The sequence below is a fragment of the Gymnoscopelus braueri genome (genome assembly GCF_963280865.1).
Source record: "Gymnoscopelus braueri genome assembly, chromosome: 19".
In the NCBI taxonomy this organism is placed as follows: domain Eukaryota; kingdom Metazoa; phylum Chordata; class Actinopteri; order Myctophiformes; family Myctophidae; genus Gymnoscopelus; species Gymnoscopelus braueri.
In genome coordinates, this window is record NC_137621.1 from 29,548,271 (window position 1) to 29,568,812 (window position 20,542).

The 20,542-nt window shown below is 41.5% G+C and overlaps 2 protein-coding genes across 2 annotated transcripts; one reads left to right on the forward strand and one right to left on the reverse strand.

Annotated features, from left to right (window-relative positions):
• Positions 1 to 1,789: 1,789 nt before the first annotated feature.
• On the forward strand, positions 1,790 to 4,198 carry LOC308074754 (transmembrane protein 245-like; the record flags this gene model as incomplete). The annotated part of the gene is made up of 1 exon (XM_080414255.1): positions 1,790 to 4,198. One exon carries the CDS (start codon positions 1,790 to 1,792, stop codon positions 4,196 to 4,198), a length of 2,409 nt encoding a protein of 802 aa, XP_080270381.1.
• A 14,463-nt stretch (positions 4,199 to 18,661) lies between these two features.
• LOC308074755 (E3 ubiquitin-protein ligase TRIM35-like) lies at positions 18,662 to 20,356 on the reverse strand (the record flags this gene model as incomplete). Its single annotated transcript, XM_080414256.1, has 1 exon — positions 18,662 to 20,356. The coding sequence occupies one exon, from the start codon at positions 20,354 to 20,356 to the stop codon at positions 19,070 to 19,072; it is 1,287 nt and encodes a 428-aa protein (XP_080270382.1). The 3' UTR covers positions 18,662 to 19,069.
• Between the last annotated feature and the right edge of the window lie 186 nt (positions 20,357 to 20,542).

The window sequence follows — 20,542 nt, forward strand, 5'->3', positions numbered from 1 at the left end:
TGTTCAGTTCTTTCCCATTTGAACATTGACCCCCAGTCGCTGCTGAGGTCAGACTAAACAGGAAGTGGTGCTTGGCGGGAGGTTGTGGTTCTGATAAGCCTCCAGCTAAAAGAAGACAATCCCTCCCTATTATACAGTATCTCTCTCTCTCTCTCCCTCCCTCCCTCCCCCTCCCTCCCCCTCTCCCTCTCCCTCTCCCTCTCCCTCTCTCTCTCTCTCTCTCTCTCTCTCACTCCAAATCTTTCTATATCTATCGGATGAATGTATTTTCAGTACATACAGTATGTTCTGTTATGCACTGCAAAATGTACAGAGATAATTTACAGCATTCTCTCTCTCTCTCTCTCTCTGTTACATCCTCTCCTCTCCTCTGCCATTTAAGAGACTCAGAGGCATCATTTATTCATGACCTCATTGAGACTGCTTGGCTCGTTTGGGCTTGGTGGTTGATGAGAGTTCTGCTCCCTCAGGTCTCATAGGGAGTCCATGAGCATCTCTCATATCGTTGCTGTCGGTGGAAACCTTGTATGTCCAAAACCATTCCTTTTTGTATTATTTAAAAAAAGGAAAGAAAATAGTGAAAACAGCTGATATACAAGCTTAGATCTGCTATTTTCACTACTTTTGCTTGACACGCTCGTAAGACGAAATAAGCATTAAGTGAGGAAAAAACATTAAAAGGTGAAATAAAATGAGGTATGAGGTTTCTACCCGGCAGCGACGATATACCTCTGCTAATGTGTGTGTGTGTGTGTGTGTGTGTGTGTGTGCGCGCGCGCATGCGTGTGTTTATACAGATACAGGATTGTGTATGTAAGTGTTGGTCTGTGTGTGCGCACGTCTATTTATGTTTGTACATTATGTATGTATGTACAGTATGTTTCTATGCAAGTATGTATGTATGTATGTATGTATGTATGTATGTATGTATGTATGTATGTATGTATGTATGTATGTATGTATGTATGTATGTATGTATGTTTGTATGCATGCAAGTTTGTATGAGAGAGAGTACTACTATTTGTGTGGTTGTGTGAGAGAGTGACAGAAAGAGAGAGAGGGATTCAGTTAAATGCAGACTGACAGGTTTATGTGAAAATGTATGGGAAAACTGCTAAGTAAAACATATACTGTATAGAAAAACTTAATGATGTAGATAGACATGGTGAAGATAGGCAAAGGCTTGTGTCTCTCTAACTGCATTGTCTGTAATGAGATCCTAATAGCTCTTTGTTCGTCTGCCTGCACCTGGCTGGGGGTGGATGATGTGCCTGAGAGAGTTGAACAATGTGTGTGTGTGCGTGTGTGTGTGTGTGTGTGTGTGTGTGTGTGTGTGTGTGTGTGTGTGTGTGTGTGTGTGTGTGGTGTGTGTGTGTGTGTGTGTGTGTGTGTGTGTGTGTGTGTGCACGCGCGTGCGTGCGTGCGCAAGTACATGTGCATGCAAATATAGCAATGAAAGGACTTTTAAGTCCCTTACCGACGTTGAACCTCTTTTCTGTTGTAATGTAGTACGGTACGGTTTATCTGTTGAAGTGCGTGTGCATGCATGCATGTGAGTGTGTGTGTATGTGTATCAATATGACATCAGTCATATTCATATTTGGGAAGTACACAACCCTCTGTAGGTCTGTGTATGTCTGTTCAATAACTGTCAGCCCAAAAATGGAGATGTCTGACATCATAGTAATTACATCATACTGTAGATTACTGGTCTACAAGTACTCTGTAAACGGTTGGCTCTCCAGTGGAGTTAATAGTGAATCAATCTGGGAAGGCAACATTCGATAAGATGGCAGATGAAAAGGACGCTGGGCCAGAGCCATCTATGGCACAGGAAGTGGTGAGCCAACTTCTAACTGAGCCTTCGGTCCTCAAATATGACACCAACTTCAAACAGGCCTTCTACAATACCGGGGCGTTTATCTTTGTGGCTATCTGTTGTGGGGCCGCTGTACTAATTTACTACATCCTCGAGGCCTTTCTCCGTCCACTCCTCTGGGCTGTGTTATGCGGTACTTTCCTCCATCCATTTAAATTCTCTCTAGCCCGCCTCGGCCGTTCCTGGCTCAACGGCCTGAGGGACACCGGGACACCGATAGTTGTGGGTATCCTGTTGGTTCCTGTGTGGTGTGCAAACAGTGTGTTGGAGGTGATGGGGAAGATGGTCTTGCAGAGGTTCAAGGTGTTGCTGATGATCGCAATAGGCTTCCCGGTCTTCTACCTGTTCTGGAAGGTCATTGGCATGCACGTGGTCCTGGAGTACTTCTGCTGGATAATCGGCACCACTCTGGACTGCTTTCATTCTAAGTGGGTTTGTACTTTAGTAACGTGCTATATGTTGGCAGTAGCCTTTAAGTGGGGCTCCAGTACAGAGTGCTACCTGAGGGCTCTGTCTTTTCCTGTCTGGGCTATCCTCCTATTATACATGGTATCCCTCACTGGCCCATGGAGAGTGCCAATATTTGTGCTTGTGGCCACGCTCTCCATTGTGGGCTACCAAGAGTTGCCAAAAGTTCCCGGTGAAGGAAACTCATGGCAGACATTGACATTTGCTTCAAACACTGTTTACAATGGTTTCTGGAGCAACCTGCCACTGAATTTAGGCACCATGGCTGAAGGCAAAGATGAGGTGGACACCGTGGGGACTGATTCGTCTTCCACCAACCTAGGCATCCCCAAGGGCCAACCTCCAATGCTAGGTAGCCTCTTCACGACTGAGAAGAGCGCATACAATTCCAGTGACATATATTTCGGCCTACTTTTCTTGGCCATTGTACTTGTTAAGATCTGGCTGAATCTATGGATCCTACAGCTACTGCCCATCCCTGTGGCTGCGTGGATATTAAAGAAGTTGGTGGTCCACTTTGGTTTGAAGAGCTTTGTTGAGCGGACACTTGTCTCGTGGTGGGGAGGGCTGGAAAGGTTTGGACTTGTGCGACAGGATGCCCTTATGCCTGGGCCAATCAAAGGCCTCGCTCAATTCCTGCTCCGAATCGATACAAAGATGATCGTGTGGCTGGAGCAATCCTTGGACAATCTCATCAGCATCTTCATCATCTTCCTCCTGGTCACAGGGATGCTGTTAATGGCTGTGCTGCTCACTGCTATGGTTCACCATGAAAGTGTTCATATCATCAGAGTCACCAGTGTCTTCATCAATGAGACCGTGTCCAATCATCCTGAGTGGGCCACTTGGCTCCCAGAGGCAGATGCGGTCCAGAGTGCATTGAACTCAGCTGCTATTAACGTCCATCAACACGGTAGAGAATGGATAACACAAAAGATGAATACGATGCTAGGAGACGATGTGAAAAACGCGGCACTTATCGAAAAGGAGGTTCTAGAACTTTGGGACACATTGTACAACTCCTGGTTCGTCAAGGACGTGACTGACTCTGGTCACAGCCAGAGTCAGTTAGACGGGGAAAAGTCCTATACGGAAATCCTGGACTGGAGGAACCTCGTCACCTCTCTTGTGCAAGAAAATGTTGGGGCTGTGACACAGGTCCTGGGGAATCTGTGGGCAGTATTGGGTCAGCATGTTGGCCTGCTCATCAACATGACAACTACATTACTTACCATCTTGTTCCACAGTGGCACAGCCCTACTGAACTTTGTCCTGAGCGTGGTGATCTTCCTGACCGTGTTGTTCTATCTGCTGAGCGCCAGTGGGGAATACTACAAACCTGTCAAATGGTTGATAAGCCTGACACCACTGTCTCAGCCTGGACCCTCCTCCAATATCATAAGCGAGTCTGTAGAGGAGGCCATCCGAGGTGTGTTTGACGCCTCTCTGAAAATGGCTTGCTTTTATGGTCTCTACACGTGGCTGACACACACGGTCTTTGGTATCAACGTTGTCTTCATCCCTTCTGCGTTGGCTGCCATCCTGGGTACAGTGCCGTTCTTAGGAACATACTGGGCAGCTGTACCTGCTATGTTGGATCTGTGGTTGGCTCAAGGAGAGGGCATCAAGGCCCTGATGCTGCTGGTCTGCCATTTGCTGCCACTGGCTTGTGTAGACACGGCCATCTACTCGCACATCTCAGGGGGTGGCCACCCCTATCTGACAGGCCTAGCAGTGGCAGGTGGAGCCTACTATCTGGGATTAGAGGGTGCCATCATTGGCCCCATCCTGCTCTGCGTCCTGGTGGTAGTGGGCAACATCTACAGCAACGTGATGAACAATATCCACTAATTTAGAGATACGCACGGCATATCCTAGAGTTTGGCTGATTCCCCTCGCTGTGATGAAGTTTGGCTGATTCCCCTCCCTGCCCCTCCTTTTTATTGTACTTTTCTTTTATAGATTTTAATCCTTTTTAACTAGTCAATTCTTGAGTTGTTATTTTTCTGCTATGTAAAGCGACTTTGAGTATTTAGAAAAGCGCTTTATAAATCGTATGCATTATTATTATTATTATTATTATTATGTCTCTTCCACATGTTGCCTCGCTTAAACCTGTCCAATAAACATTAAACAGTCCAATGTTCCGCTCGCAGAACCGCAGGCAGTATTTGTGTTTTTTCAGACATACATAAGTGTGTATGTCACTTACATTGGCACTTTACCTAGGCATGCTAGGCACAAGTGGAAAGCTATGGGTCTTGTGATTCGAATGATGCAAACTAATTCCAAGATGAAATCAGAACTGAAACTACAATCTACTGTGAAGTCAGACATCCGACAAACGAACATTCACAAAGTTGCGTCAACGCACCTTCAAAGTTGAATTATCACCAATAGAAAATATTCCCACAGAGATGAGGATGTTACGGGAAAGGCAAACATGTCCAGTCCAGTGATATATTTAGTCCAAACCACGTTTTCCTTCAAGAAACCACCAGGATGTGCCCTAGCGTTGCTATAAACTCGACAACAGACATGCCAAATCCTGCAAGTATTCTGTCCAGTATACAATTTCAGAATTGCAAAGTGAAGGTTTAATTGACATCTCATTTCACCCAAATCGGAGCTTCTCTGTCCTGTAAACAGCCCATAATAGCCAATCATGGTCCATGCTCACAGAAAGTACATGCCCCCTCTTTCATTGTGTATCGATCCAGCCAACGGCAGCAGGTTTTTCTGTTGACACTACAACACCCATCCTCCATGCGTTAGAGAACGTCTGCAGATTGAATCCAACATGGTTTTACGCACAGCTTGTTTACTATGTAAAATGTCCTTTTGAAAGAATTGTTGGTGACCATGTTTAGCAAGTGCCATTTGTAGTATTCAAATGTCCTTGTTTGGAAAACGCCAAAACATACACTTAGAAAAACGTGTGTCAAATGTTCATTTTCTTTTGGGCCAGGTTAAGGTTTCATGCTGTGATCATAGTGTTTTCCAGCTAATAAAATCTGTAGGCATTTATCCAAGGTGTTCAACCTTATATTACTCAGTGCCAGTAGCACTTAAAGTGATTCTGTAGATTCTGTAGAAGAAAAATCTTCAAGTGTTTGTTACCTTCAAATTGAGACCATGCATTTACTCCAAATGGTTAAGAACAGCTTTCAATTTACTTTGGGTATGCTTTGGATAGGCGTTTTAGGCAAATTATACAGGATTGTCAGGGTTGGTTACTAGAGTTAGATTAGAAAATACATCTCCCACATACGTCGGCGATTTCAGGTGCAAAGAGAGCAGATTTTCATGACAGGCGGTTTGGTGCTGCATTGGCAGAGTGGACGAAACTCCCGCTAAAGAAAAGTTTTTCCCATCTCAGAGTTTTATCCCCATCCAGATGGCATTATTGTGAAGTGATGGTTGAGGGGGTGATCAGTGTAATTTGATATTGTGAGTGCTAGGCATGTGATGGCTCTGTTATTCATGTCAGAGTTTTGGGTGTGGGAAGAGGCAGTATGTGTGGTGCTGGTATATTTGTTTTTGTTCGAGATGATCAATATGTTTAAAATGTATGGGGGAACAGTACAAAGGGATGCGTTGAATGGGTTGAATTATGCTTTTGTAGAGTAACAACAAGAGGTGGGTGGCAACAGACAGTGCTCTGAGCTTACGGAGTCTTTGCTGGGATCCAGTATGAAGTGAAGAAGTAATGTCTTGTCAGTCCAGTGTGGGGTGTATTAACCACTTTAACCCCAACGTGCTGTGGGGAACATCACAATTTTTGACGAACATTTGGTGTAGACAGAAAAAAGTGGTCAGAGTACAGTTGTAACTCAAGTCTGTTTAACTAAGACTAGAGGGTTTCAGTGGTTAACCGCCTGTTCTTTTTTGTTTTTTTTGGTCCACGTCCAGCTGTAGATACCTGTCAATGCACCAGTGAATTCATGGATATTTTTTAGTTTTTTGTCGCATTCCTAAGCCAGTAATTTGATGACCAGCGGACCGGTAGGCAGCGGTTCCGGTAGGAGATGCGAAGGAGACTCTTTGTGTCTCCTACCGGAACCACTGCCGGTCATCAAATTATTGGCTTAGGAATGCGACAAAAACTTAAAAATATTCATGAATTCAAGTCTCCATGGGGTGAGTAATCGATAGAAAAAAAAAAGTAATTTTGAGGTTGAACTAGCCCTTTAAGCTGTCACAGTTATTGTCATTGAGTAGTCCAAGAATGGCAGTGTCATCAGAGAATTTGAAGTATGTGGTGATGGGTGAGGGGCTTATACAGTCAGGTGTGAAGAAGGTGTCAACTTTACACCTGTTCGACTTCCGGCTTAGCGAGCAATGGAGTAGGACGCAGCTCTCACAGCTCCTGCAGAGTTAACTCCTAAAAGCTAAAATAAGCACACTATTCGAACCAATGTGGTAATATTCTCACACAAACAAGCTCAACTTAGATTTCTGTCCACTAAAAATGCAAAAAGAAGCGAAGGATACGAGACGACGGACCGCGGCGACCCCGCGGGAGTCGCGGCCTACTACGCCAGCAGAAGCCTCGGCTGGTGGTGGCCCCTCTCCCCCACCATCTCGCGCTGCCGCCCGAGACGTCCCGCGATGATTTAAAGATGGAATTGATCAACTCAATATCTACTATCTTCAAGACAGAGCTCCACCACGCCTTGGGTGAGAATTTAAAGTCTATGAAACTAGAACTACAAGCAGTGAAAGCAGAGCTAGCAAGTAGCATCACTAGCATCCAGTCTGATGTGGCCACTCTGAAGCTTACAGTGGATGAGGTGGAGACCACACTGTCTACTTGCACCAATGATATCTCACATCTCCAGGCCCAAGTGATATTGATGTCTGACGAGCTGATAAGACTTGAAAATCGTTGTGAAGACTTGGAATCTCGTAGTAGATGAAACAACGTTCGTATCGTGGGGGTCCCTGAGGATTCGGTGGCCGCGTCCTCCACAGAGGCGGTTGCTGCATTACTGATGACAGCCTTTAAACTACAAAAAGAACCCCTCCTGGACCGCTGGCATCGCACATTGAAGGCTAAACCAAGACAAAATGAAATTCCACGCCCGATTGTTGTCCGCTTACACTACCACCAAGACTGTGTTGACATTCTGAAGCAAGCCAGGACACTACAGCGGATCAAGATTCAAGATATGGTCATCTCGGTCTTTCCCGACTACACGGCGAAGGTAGCACGCGCCAGAGCGGCCTTCAAGGATGTACGGCGCCATTTGTATGAGCTGAAACTGCCAGGCCTACGCTTTGGGCTGGTATTTCCCGCCTGTCTCAAGGTGACCTACAACAACGTCCAGAAGGAGTTCAAGAAACCAGAAGATGCAGAGACGTACATAAAAACACTGGGCAAGTAGATCAACTGGAAAAATTGGTAAAACTGTTATAGTGACTCTGTCAGCGTGGACTTTGAAAAAAAAAAAGAAGGAAGGACTTTAATTTTTGATTTTATTTTTCTAAATGTTGCATTACTTCACTGACTTTTCATCTTGCCCCTTCTAGACCACTAGGACCCGTGCTAGGGTTTAGGTGGTTAATGATTAGTCGACGCTATGAAGACAAGTTCTGACTGAGTTGCTCAATATGCTGAATATTTTTTCACTGATTTTCTCATTTTTATTACTACTTATTAATATTTCTATACCTCATAAGCTGCTTTTTAGTAAAGGGCTTAAATTGGACAATTAGGATAAATGGATATTGCCAACCCAAAATTATCTCAATTAGGTTTGTTTTCATAATGGGTTGCTGTTGTTTTTCCTCCCTCTCCTTGTACACTTATTTATGTTATTATTATTTTACTTTTCTGAAAGATAGTAAATGAAGCAGATACACAAGGATGTTGAGGGAGACACTCATAAGGTGTAGATAATCTGAATTTGTTTTTGATTTTGTTTTGTTCTCTTCAAATTTTTTGGATGTGTGATACCGAAATAGCACAATTGTGTCAATATTCACTGTTATACACTGTTCCTTTATATATAATATGGATGTAATGCTAGAATTTTTTGCCACCATGTTACATAGTGAAGCATAAGAAATGTTGGTGTGCCTTAATACTTTAATTTTTTCAATGAGAGAGAGTTGTAATTTGCAGGAGCTTAGACCGAAATAGCTGTAATTTCGTAAGCTGAAAGTATGGCTAGGGTTATGACTCCCTGTGGAGTTTGCACTGGGTACTCTGTTGTTTTACAACTTAGTCTGGGTAGGTGCAGCGGGGGGGAGGGGGGTGGGTGGGTGGGTTGTGTAGATTTATGTTCATGTTTTCATTATTCATTTGTTATTCACTCAAGTTGTCTGCTTCTTCCATTTCTCTTTCCTCCTTTTTCTTTTCCCTTTCTCTCTCCCTCTTTTTCAAGTGAGAGGGGCCTCTCATTCCTCATAATTCTCAAGCACTACCACGATGGCCACTAACTCTCTTAATTTGGGTAACAACTCTCCTGTGAGATTTGTCAGCTGGAACATCAAAGGTCTGGGAAGTCCTGTCAAGAGGTCGAGAGTGTTCGCACATCTGAAACATCTCAAGGCTGATCTGGTGTTTTTACAGGAGACCCACATGCGTAACAAGGATCAGGTCAGACTGAAATGCCCCTGGGTTGCTGAAGTGTTTCATTCCGATTTTAATTCTAAAGCCAGAGGGGTTGCGATATTGATCCGTAAATCAGTCCAATTCAAATCATCCAAAGTTATTTCTGATAGAGAAGGCAGATATTTAATTGTGTCCGGCCTATTGTGTCATGTTCCTGTTTTACTGGTTAACATCTATGCCCCTAACTTCGACAACCCTACATTTATGAATCAATTATTTGAACGGCTTCCCTCATTGAATAGCGCCTTTCTGATCTTTGGAGGAGATATGAATCTGACTATTTCGCCCCATTTGGACCGTTCTAATCCACGTAATATGACTCCATCTTCGATGTCTAAGACCCTCTCTGATTTTATGTCCAAAATTGGCTGTGTTGACTCTTGGAGACATTTTAACCCTCAGGCTAGAGAATATTCCTTTTATTCAAATATGCATCAATCATTTAGTAGGATCGACTATTTTTTCATTGACTCCAAATTAACATCTAAAGTAACATCAGTTAAATATCATCCCATTGTCATCTCTGACCATGCCCCGCTTGCGTTAGATATCCAGCTTTCCTCAATGCCCCGCTACTCATCTTTGTGGAGGCTTAACTCTCTACTCCTATCCGATGATGATTTTAACAAATTCATTTCGGATGCAATAGATAACTATATCACACTTAATCAAAGTGAGACTGACCCGATCTCCCATTCACTTATGTGGGAATCGATGAAGGCGTATCTTCGGGGTCAAATCATTTCCTTCTCTACTCATCTAAATAAATCACGTCAATCTAAAATACAGGACCTCTCCAATAATATAAAAAATTTAGACCAGCAAATTGCATCGTCCCCCTCTCCCAGTTTACTTAATAAGCGCGTCGCTCTCCAGACTGAATTTGACCTTATTACAACTACAGAGGCAGAACGCCTTCTCATGCGCTCACGAGCCACATATTACGAACATGGTGACAAGGCAGGTCGGCTTTTGGCTCATCAGCTACGTCGTCAAGCAGCTTCAAATATTATCCCCCAAATTAAGGATTCCACTGGAGTATTGCATACTGATCCCATAACTATTAATTCAACCTTCTCCTCATTTTATTCATCTTTATATAGTTCTGAAGCACCATCCGACTCTAGTGAGATGCACTCCTTTTTAGACGAGCTTGCTTTCCCGACTGTAAACCCTGAGGTTGCTACAAACCTTGACTCACCATTAACTATACCAGAAATTGCTCTAGCCATTAATAACATGCAGAGTAATGAGGCCCCTGGCCCAGACGGATTCCCTGTTGAATTTTTTAAGAAATTCAAAAACAAATTGGCCCCATTATTACATTCTGTATACGTTGAATCACTGCAATCGGGCTCTCTCCCTACTACTTTGCGTCAGGCTTCCATAAATGTATTACTTAAAAAAGATAAAGATCCAGATCTCTGCGCCTCTTATAGGCCTATTTCATTAATAAATGTGGATGCCAAAATACTAGCCAAAGCTCTAGCCCTTCGTTTGGAAAACGTCCTCCCAACCATTATCTCAGATGAACAAACTGGGTTTATAAAAGGACGCCAATTGTTTTACAATGTTCGAACCCTCTTAAATGTTATATACTCCAACCCCTCCACTCTAATCCCGGAAGTAGTTATCTCTGCTGATTCGGAAAAGGCGTTCGATAGAGTGGAATTTAACTATTTGTTTGAGGTATTGGGTAGATTCGGACTAGGAGAAGTTTTCATTTCATGGATACGCCTTCTCTATACTTCACCACAAGCCAGTATTCGCACCAATAGCAGTCAATCTAGTTTCTTCTCATTGTCACGTGGTAATCGGCAGGGTTGTCCGCTGTCCGCACTTTAGTTCGCGATCGCAATCGAGCCATTATCAATATATCTGAGGTCCTCTCCGACATATAAGGGGATAACAAGGTCGGGAATAGAATTCAAACTGTCGCTTTACGCAGATGATTTATTGTTGTATGTTTCCGACCCAAGTACGTCGATTCCCCTTATTCTGGCTTTCCTTAAACGATTTGGCTCATTTTCGGGCTACAAGGTGAATGTCTCCAAGAGTGAATGCTATCCTATCAATCAGTTAGCCCTACAATTGACACAATCTGATATCTCCTTTAAAATGAGTCCTTCTGGCTTTAAATATCTGGGGATAAATGTAACTAGAACTATGTCCTCCCTTTTTTCTGCCAATTTCTCCCCCTTAGTGTCTAATCTTAAATCTGACCTTCAGAGATGGGAAAGTTTACCCCTATCGTTAATTGGAAGAATTAACACGATTAAAATGAACATCCTCCCTAAATTTCTATTTCTATTTCAATGTCTTCCCATCTTTCTGACAAAAAAGTTCTTTAAAAGTATTGATCAAACAATCTCTGGCTTCCTATGGAGTGGGAAAGCACCCAGGATCCGTAAAGCTGTACTTCAGAGGTGCAAGTTCAATGGAGGATTGTCGTTACCAAATTTTCAATTTTATTATTGGGCTGCACATATTCAGAAGGTTTCCTACTGGTATACATCAGCGAATCCGCTTTGGTGTAAGTTTGAATCAAAATCATGTACTTCATCTTCGCTGCCAGCTCTACTCACCGCCCCTATTCCAACGAACCCCTCTGGATTTACACGAAACCCATTGTTCGTTCCACTTTCAAAATTTGGCACCAATTCAGAAGTCACTTTAAATTTACCCTCCCATCCACCTCAAGTCCATTACTGAAGAATCACTTTTTCAAACCGTCACACTCGGATTCAGGGTTTTCAGTCTGGCATGACAAGGGTCTCAAATACTTCAAAAGTATGTATAGGAAGGATGTCTTCTGTAGTTTTGCTGATCTGTCGGCTAGGTTTGGTCTCCCCGCTTCCCATTTCTTCCGGTATCTCCAAGTCAGACATTGTGCTAGATCACTATTTTCACACTTTCCTCAACTTCCCCCAACCCAGATTTGGGAAGAATTCATCCACCTTGACCCATTCCAAAAAAAGCAAATATCAAGAATATATAATGATCTACTGTCCTTGGATGACGCCCCCGACAATAGAGTCAGGGAGGCCTGGGAGGCTGAACTTGGGCTGACTTTCGATGACAGTTGGTGGGATGCTGCCCTAAGTACTTTCCACACAAGCTCAATTTGTGCACGTCTCACACTTATACAATTTAAAGTACTATTTAGAATTCATTACTCCAAAGCTAGACTATCGCGAATCTATCCTAATGTGACGGACAGTTGTGACAAATGTCATTATCCACCCTGTAACTTAACCCATATGTTTTATTCATGTCCTCTCCTGATTAACCTCTGGACAAATTATTTTGACACAATGTCCAAAATATTCACAATCCCTGTAACCATTTCTCCACATACTGCTATCTTTGGGATTCCAGAAGACTATGCCCGGTTCACTCCCAGACAATTAGAGATTTTGGCTTTCACCTCTTTAATAGTAAGATGCCATCTTCTTCTCCAGTGGAAGTCTACTAAACCACCCTCTAGTACCCAATGGCTGAGAGAAGTAATGTCCTTCGTAAAATTAGAAAGGATAAGATATTCTACCAGAGGTAATCTAACAACATTTCATAAGAAATGGGATCCTTTCCTGACATTTTTTAACTCCATCTAATCCCCATGCACTTGCAGAATGACCGAGGCCCCCCCCCCTCTCTTCCCCTCTCCTTCTTTCCCCCTCTACCTCCTTTCCTATATCTCTCTTTCTATTTGGTCTTTGTTTTTATACTCTTTGTTCTAAAAAGCAAAATTATGTACCATGCTCTTCTTCTTGTTATTTTAATTGTTCCTTTTTCTGATGTCTGTTATGTTTGTTTGTTTAAAAAAAAGAGAAAACATTTAAGGAAGTAGGCAAGACTAATGACCATATGCTGACAATTTTCATTTCATGTATGCTTAAAACAAGCTTGATATATACGATCATACTGAACGAAATGACTTTGTACCTAACTTTCAATAAAAATATTAATGAAAAAAAAAACTTTACACCTGTTCCTCGGTCTCTTCCTTTAGGCTGCACTGTAAAGGACAACACTGAGGAACACAGTCCTGAGGGGCTCCGGTGTTGGTGTTGACAGTTGATGAGTTGTTTCTTGTGTCAAAAATAAACCTGAGTGGCTGAGTAATTGATGCTAGTTGTAGAATTTCCAAGATCTCAGCCCTCCCCCCTGTTGATGTTCTAATGTCGTGAATATCGGGTCCTGTCTATTATCTTAGCTGTGAATCTAAACATAGGATCCGGCTGAGCTCTTGGTTCTCACAAAGCGCATTCTAATATTAGGCAAGAGTGCCTGTTTGACGCTAGAACAGTTGCCCTTTTCAGTCAAGCCAGCCGAGATAAGTTAAAACAAACTTATAAAACGTATACTAATCTTTTCTAAATTCACAGATAGATAGGACTAAGTTTTATAAGTTTGTTTTAACTTATCTCGGCTGGCTTGACTGAAAAGGGCAACTGTTCTAGCGTCAAACAGGCACTCTTGCCTAATATTAGAATGCGCTTTGTGAGAACCAAGAGCTCAGCCGGATCCTATGTTTAGATTCACAGCTAAGATAATAGACAGGACCCGATATTCACGACACTAACAAGACAGGTTCTAAGAACGGTGTGGCGTCGTGGCCAGTCCATGACGTCAGTCATCTACAGTATGACGTACTGTATCTACAGTATGACGTACTGTATCTACAGTATGACATTACGCCAGATTTGGGCAAGGTTTCCAATCCGACCGCCTTGGCTTCCATCTATCTATAATATATCTGTATGTCCTACCTCCTTCCTGTTGGAGACTCTAATTGAGATTGCAGCAGGTTGCCATGTACAGTAAAAGGATTAAATGAACAGTTTTTTTGTGTGTGTGTGTGTGTGTGTGTGTGTGTGTGTGTGTGTGTGTGTGTGTGTGTGTGTGTGTGTGTGTGTGTGTGTGTGTGTGTGTGTGTGTGTGTGTGTGTGTGCGCGTGTGCGTGTGTGTCTGTACTGTATGTTGTTATCAACATACATATTGTACATTTTTGTTCAGTTTGATAAGATTGGCTTCTCTGTGCTATCTCTTAATTACATTAGTAAACACAGAGACCCTTCCAAACCCTATGGTGATGAAAATTATTTATGGAATAAATAAATAAAATATAAATAGGCTATGAAGGAAAGACAATGTACTGACTTCTAAGTAACAAACTAAACTATGAAATCATATTATTATGCTATAATAATCTGCTTATTTTACATTCACAGAATTATTTGCATCGTTGTATAACACTAAACATTTTGTAATGTGTATTTATGTTATGTGGCCTATTAAACTGGGATCATTGAATCTGTCATTATTAGTATTATTCCTTATTATTAAATGAATAATTAGCCCCTGCTCTAAACAATCCAGCACTGGTTCTGTGTTCTGACAGCAAAAGGTCGTCGGGACCGGGAGTCGAACCCGTAACACCCTGTCAGGCTAGATTACCAGCCTAGGTGCCCAGATCGTTACGCCAACCGCCCGGGCTATTTTAACAACTAAATAACACTTACACCCTGATGAAAAGACATGGGCAACTGGCGGCCCGGGGGCCACATACGGCCCCCACCTTCACTTAATACGGCCCGTAGGTTAATATCAGAATACTGATATATTATTGATTTCAGCTGTTACAATTCCAAACATGCAAACATGACCCGCTTTAATTACTTCAGTCTATATTAGTAGCTTAATGACTTGTATTTGTCTAATGTATTTTTTATTTAAGTTCATAAAGTTAACATAAGTATAACTAAATGCATTTGAAATTAAAAAAAAAATTACTTTTCAGGATTCCAATTAAAAATTAGGAAAGAAAAAACACGATTCCAATTCAAAAATAGGAAAAATAGCAGATTTGCTACTTTTGTGTGACATAGAACCTCAAAGTTGCATCACCCCTGATGTAGATATAGATGATTAATTAAAACATGCCGTACATTCATAAATACCACTGTATTATTAGACTGAATGTTAACCACATTATAATACCCTATAGTCCCTGTTCTCTGTATTATTATATGTTAACCACATTATAATACCCTCTAGTCCCTGTTCTCTGTATTATTATATGTTAACCACATTATAATACCCTATAGTCCCTGTTCTCTGTATTATTATATGTTAACCACATTATAATACCCTATAGTCCCTGTTCTCTGTATTATTATATGTTAAATACATTATAATACCCTCTAGTCCCTGTTCTCTGTATTATTATATGTTAACCACATTATAATACCCTATAGTCCCTGTTCTCTGTATTATTATATGTTAACCACATTATAATACCCTATAGTCCCTGTTCTCTGTATTATTATATGTTAACCACATTATAATACCCTATAGTCCCTGTTCTCTGTATTATTATATGTTAACCACATTATAATACCCTATAGTCCCTGTTCTCTGTATTATTATATGTTAACCACATTATAATACCTTATAGTCCCTGTTCTCTGTATTATTATATGTTAACCACATTATAATACCTTATAGTCCCTGTTCTCTGTATTATTATATGTTAACCACATTATAATACCCTATAGTCCCTGTTATCTGTATTATTATTATATGTTAACCACATTATAATACCTTATAGTCCCTGTTCTCTGCATGCTTTTTCTAAATCTTTCAAATCATTTCAAAAGAAAGGAAAATGTAAGATGTTTGAAAAAGAAATGGAAACTAGCAGATCTACAAGCTCATGATGGTGTTGTGAGGTGGTAGATCGTCTATTTCAGTTCAAAACAAGATATATAGAGCTAAAGTGTTTAAGAGTTACCAGATATGTATACAGTATTTAATATATTACATAACGTATGTGTGTGTGTGTGTGTGTGTGCGTGTGTGTGTGTGTGTGTGTGTGTGTGTGTGTGTGTGTGTGTGTGTGTGTGTGTGTTCCATAGCAGCATGGTTCTTATAATGCAGTGGTTTTCAACCTTTTCAGGCTGCGAACCCAAAAAAAAATCATATTTGAACTGGGGACCCCCCAAAATTATCATATTTGAACTGTGGACCCCCCAAAATAATCATATTTGAACTGGGGACCCCCCAAAATAATCATATTTGAACTGGGGACCCCCAAAATAATCTGGCAGGCAGGGCGGGGTTTGGACGAATGCAGCTGTAGAACAATATTACGCGCGACGAAAGATGGGCAGTGACTCTGCTGTCCTGACATCAGTGGGGAGTTCATTCCACCACTGTGGGGCCAGAACAGAAAAAAACGTGTGGATCAGCCAGAAGGACCACTGAGCGACGAGGCAATGGAGGCGCACGCACGCGCGCACGCACACGCACACGCGCACACACACACACACACACACACACACACACACACACACACACACACACACACACACACACACACACACACACACACACACACACACACACACACACACACACACACACACACACACACACACACACACACACACACACGCCTCTTTGCTGTCAATAGTTTTCAGACACCATGTGTACAAAGAGCATCGCACAAAAGTGGCGCCGCAAATAGCCGATCTACAAGCTCACGACACGTCGCTTATTTCCGCTATATTTGAAAATGTTTGAAAGTACAAAAAAAAAGAATAACATATTTACATGATTAAAGCTTTATTTCAAATAAAAGTCTCCACACTAAAGCCAGAGTTCCAATGAGAACTAATGATGACAATGATAAATGAATGATATGTTTCAGTGTCAATATAACATCATTAAAGGGATAGTTCACCCAAAAAAGTTACTTATTTTCAATCAATTACACACCCCATGAAGTAGTGATGTGCGGGTCGGGTTTTTTCATGACCCGCCCCGCCACGGAACCCAACCCTCCTCAACCCGCCCCGCGAACCCATATATAAATCTATGGCTCAACCCGCCCCGCGACCCGCGGTGGGAATATATATATATATTATATAGAGCTCTTTTAAGTACCCAAAGTCGCTTTAAATGTCTACAGTAGCACAACATTGTCATGGGCTAAAAATAAACAAGCATGTTGTTCAAAATATTTTCATCTTCATCTATCCTTTTAAATGTAAGAAGTAACAATATATTTCATTTACAACACAAAGATCATCAATGATCTACACTAGAATGATGAAGGACATTTACATCTTTAAAATGATTTAAAACATGTTTAACTTTTAATAACTTTGCAGATTGAGAATAAAATATAATCATCATGTAAATTGGGATGTATGGGGGAGGAGTCACAGTATATAAAGTAATACAAATAAGATTGATTGATTGATCGATAGAATACTTTATTTAGTAGTTTGCAAACACAGTACAGTTCAAATACAAGGTCAACTAAATAGGATTGAAAAGCCCATGAAAGCATAACGGCTTGTTTCAAATGGGGTCCTTGTACTCAATTCATATTCAGTGGTGCCGGCGCCTGTTTAATTAAAAGACACTGTGTCCTCTATGATTCAGTCCAGTCGAGAAAAAAAAGATTCAGTCCAGTCCCCCCACCTCAAGACCACCGCGAGGTGGGGGCCCCCAGGCTGGGTCTCCCCACTGTGGGGGGACCCAGCCTGGGTGGTTATTGTATATAGTAATTAAACACAGAGGAGTCCATTTGGTTACAGAGGACTTTTGGGATGAAGAAAAAAGAAAAAGAAAAAACCTCCGACGTCTACACTCCATGGAGTACATTTTATATACCGAATGAACCAAAATAAAAAAAACCCAAAAGTAACAAACCCGGTAAAAAAACCCGCACATTTTCGCACGCATGCACGGCATGAGTCCATACGCTCTGCGTTCTTGAATGTCATTTTCCATGCCAGCTCCCCTGAGTGACATTAAATGACAGACAGATATACACTACTATACAGAACATCATAAGAACATTTTAGAAATGAAGAAAAATAATGAAAGAATATGTACAGTAAAAGTTTGCGGGGGGGGGGGGCTGGGTTAAGACCCTTCTTTATCAGCTTAAGCCCTTTATACTTAATCTTACGATGAATATAGCAACAAAAAAAAACTGATCTACGAGCTCAAAACCATATCGCAATGCCACACGATGTGAGCTTGTAGATCTGCTATTTTCGCTAACTTGAAAAATTTAAGAAAAACCTGTTCTTATCCTAAATAAGTGGTTTTCAACCTTTTTCATGCCATGGACCCCTAAATTGATATATCACATTTGGCTGCGGACCCCCATCTGAAAATGTTTTTTTTGCCAGGGACCCCCAGAAGCAAAGATTTGAGTTTTAGAAAATTGTTTAAATATAATACATTCAATCAAGTTTTTTCAAAAATAGCAGCAAGCTCATAGCGTGGCACCGAGTGCCGCGCTATGAGCTTGTAGATCTGCTATTTTTGAATAGCCAAAGCTAAGTGGTTGAAATGATTGTGACGCTATGTTAACTAATTTAGCTGGGGACCCCCTGGTACCCCCCCCCCCCCCCAAGGACCACAGGTGGTCCCCGGACCACTGGTTGAGAACCACCGTCCTAAACAGAGAAAGCCTGGTTAATGTGGTTAAACATAATAAAGTATTATTTATTATTCTGCATGATGCATAATTTAACTTTTGATGTGTATATTTTGATTAGGCCTGTCACAATTATTACATAATCATTTAAATGCAATTATTTGAGATAATCACAATTATTTAACATCATCGTTATAATCGTTTCCATGTTGAAAACTGTTCATTCATTTTCAAATGTAAAGAAAGCAAAAACAGCAGATCTACAAGCTTAGTGACGGGTTGTCAGCTATTTTTCCCTTTTTGTAAAGTATAAAATGATGAAATATGAAGTTATTTGTCATATCTGCCCTGTGCAACTTTTGTTTATGAAGCCTAAAAGCCAAAAAGAAATGTAGATTTGTATTCATATGTTCCAATGTTCAACGACTAAAACACCAAAAATCTTTAAATCATTAATCGCATTTATTTGTGTGACAATTAATCGTCAAGTGAAATGTCATAATCGTGAGAGCCTTCATTTTGATTGTAATAGTTTTGTACTTTTACTTGAGTCAAATATTTTAATCAGCACTTTTACTCTTAACAGTATTTCTACACTGTGGTATTGTGCTTTTACTTAAGTAGAAGACCTGAGTATTTCTTAAATCACTGGTACTTGACAGATTTTGATATCAATGGTTTCAGCATCACCAGCCTTTCCGAGAGAGAAATATGGGTAGAGTTTGTCAGTGAAAGTGTCTTTATGAGTGTAGATGAGAGTCATGTCTTCAGGGTCGTAAAAGGACACCTCCCCCCTGTCATAGTCCAGCTGAACTCTGATCCTCTCAGGATTCCTCTGGAGTGGGATGGAATCACCACACCCATTAGTATAGACACCATCCCTCTGTGTTAAACACCAGAATCCATATTCTGGCTCGGCATATTTCTCTCCCTTCCTATCAACAGATTCTTTAGCCAAACCTATAATCCAGGAAGGATGGTCTCCAACCTCAACCTCCCAGCTGTGTTTTCCTGAACTGAAACCCTCTGAACCCAGAACTTCAGGAGCAGCGGTGAACCTCTCGGGGTTGTCAGGAAGCTGTGGCTTTGTGTCTGTACGTCTCACACTGGTCAGGTCTTCAGACAGACAGAGCAAGCGGGATGCTGTGTTTGGGTCCAGAATGACAGGAGTGAACTTGACCCTCTCCTTCATCTTCTCCCAGACTGTGAAGCTCAGGTTTCTCAGGTGTTTGGTCACGTCTATCAGTGCTCCTGAGTCCAGCTGTGGATCTGACAGTGTACACTGGACTCTGGCGCTGGTCTGAGTGTGTTTATAACTGCTGAGAAATGACACATTGTGTTTCTGCAGCTCTTGTTCTACAGCAGAGATGCTGTCTGAGAGAGAGGAGATATGCGCCTGGATGATCTTCATATCTCTGCTGACATTCTTCTCCTTCTGCTCCTCTTCCTCCTTCAGAGCTGCCAGTCTGGCCTTTTCTTCCTCTGTCAGGAACTGGTGGAGCTTTTTAAACTCTGCACTGATCTGCTTCTCTGTGGCCAAAACCTGCTTCTTGTTGTGTGGAATCACTGTTTGGTATTTCTTTGCAGTTGTTTTGTATTTCTTCATCTTGTCATGTAGAGAATCAATGTCACATTTCAGTTGGTCCATCAGGGTCTTCCTGTTCTTCAGATCAGGAAACATTTCTGTTAGTTTTGTGTCTTGTAGCAGATGCAGGAAAAAACTGCTAGTTGTTTCACCCTTGAAAATCATTTTGTCCACAAGTTCAGTGGCTGCCTTGGATGGCAGAGAGATGCTCTTCAGGTCGTTGTACTCACGGTCCGTCACTAGTCGTTCTTCAAAAACACACTCACTGACAAAGTGAATGTTTGACATTAGAATACCTTGAAGTTTTGTCTTGTTCTTTATGATAATATCTTTAGCCTCCATGTTGATCCCTGGAAGAGAAGAAGGAACATTGTTTATTAACCATTTCCCCCGTTGTAATAATACTTAAGTCACTTTCAACATGGAGTCCTGATTTTGGGCTTGACATGATACTGTATAGGTGACAAGTTTAGAAATCTTTCCAGATATTCCCAAAAATAAAACCATTTTCATAAATATCTAAATGAG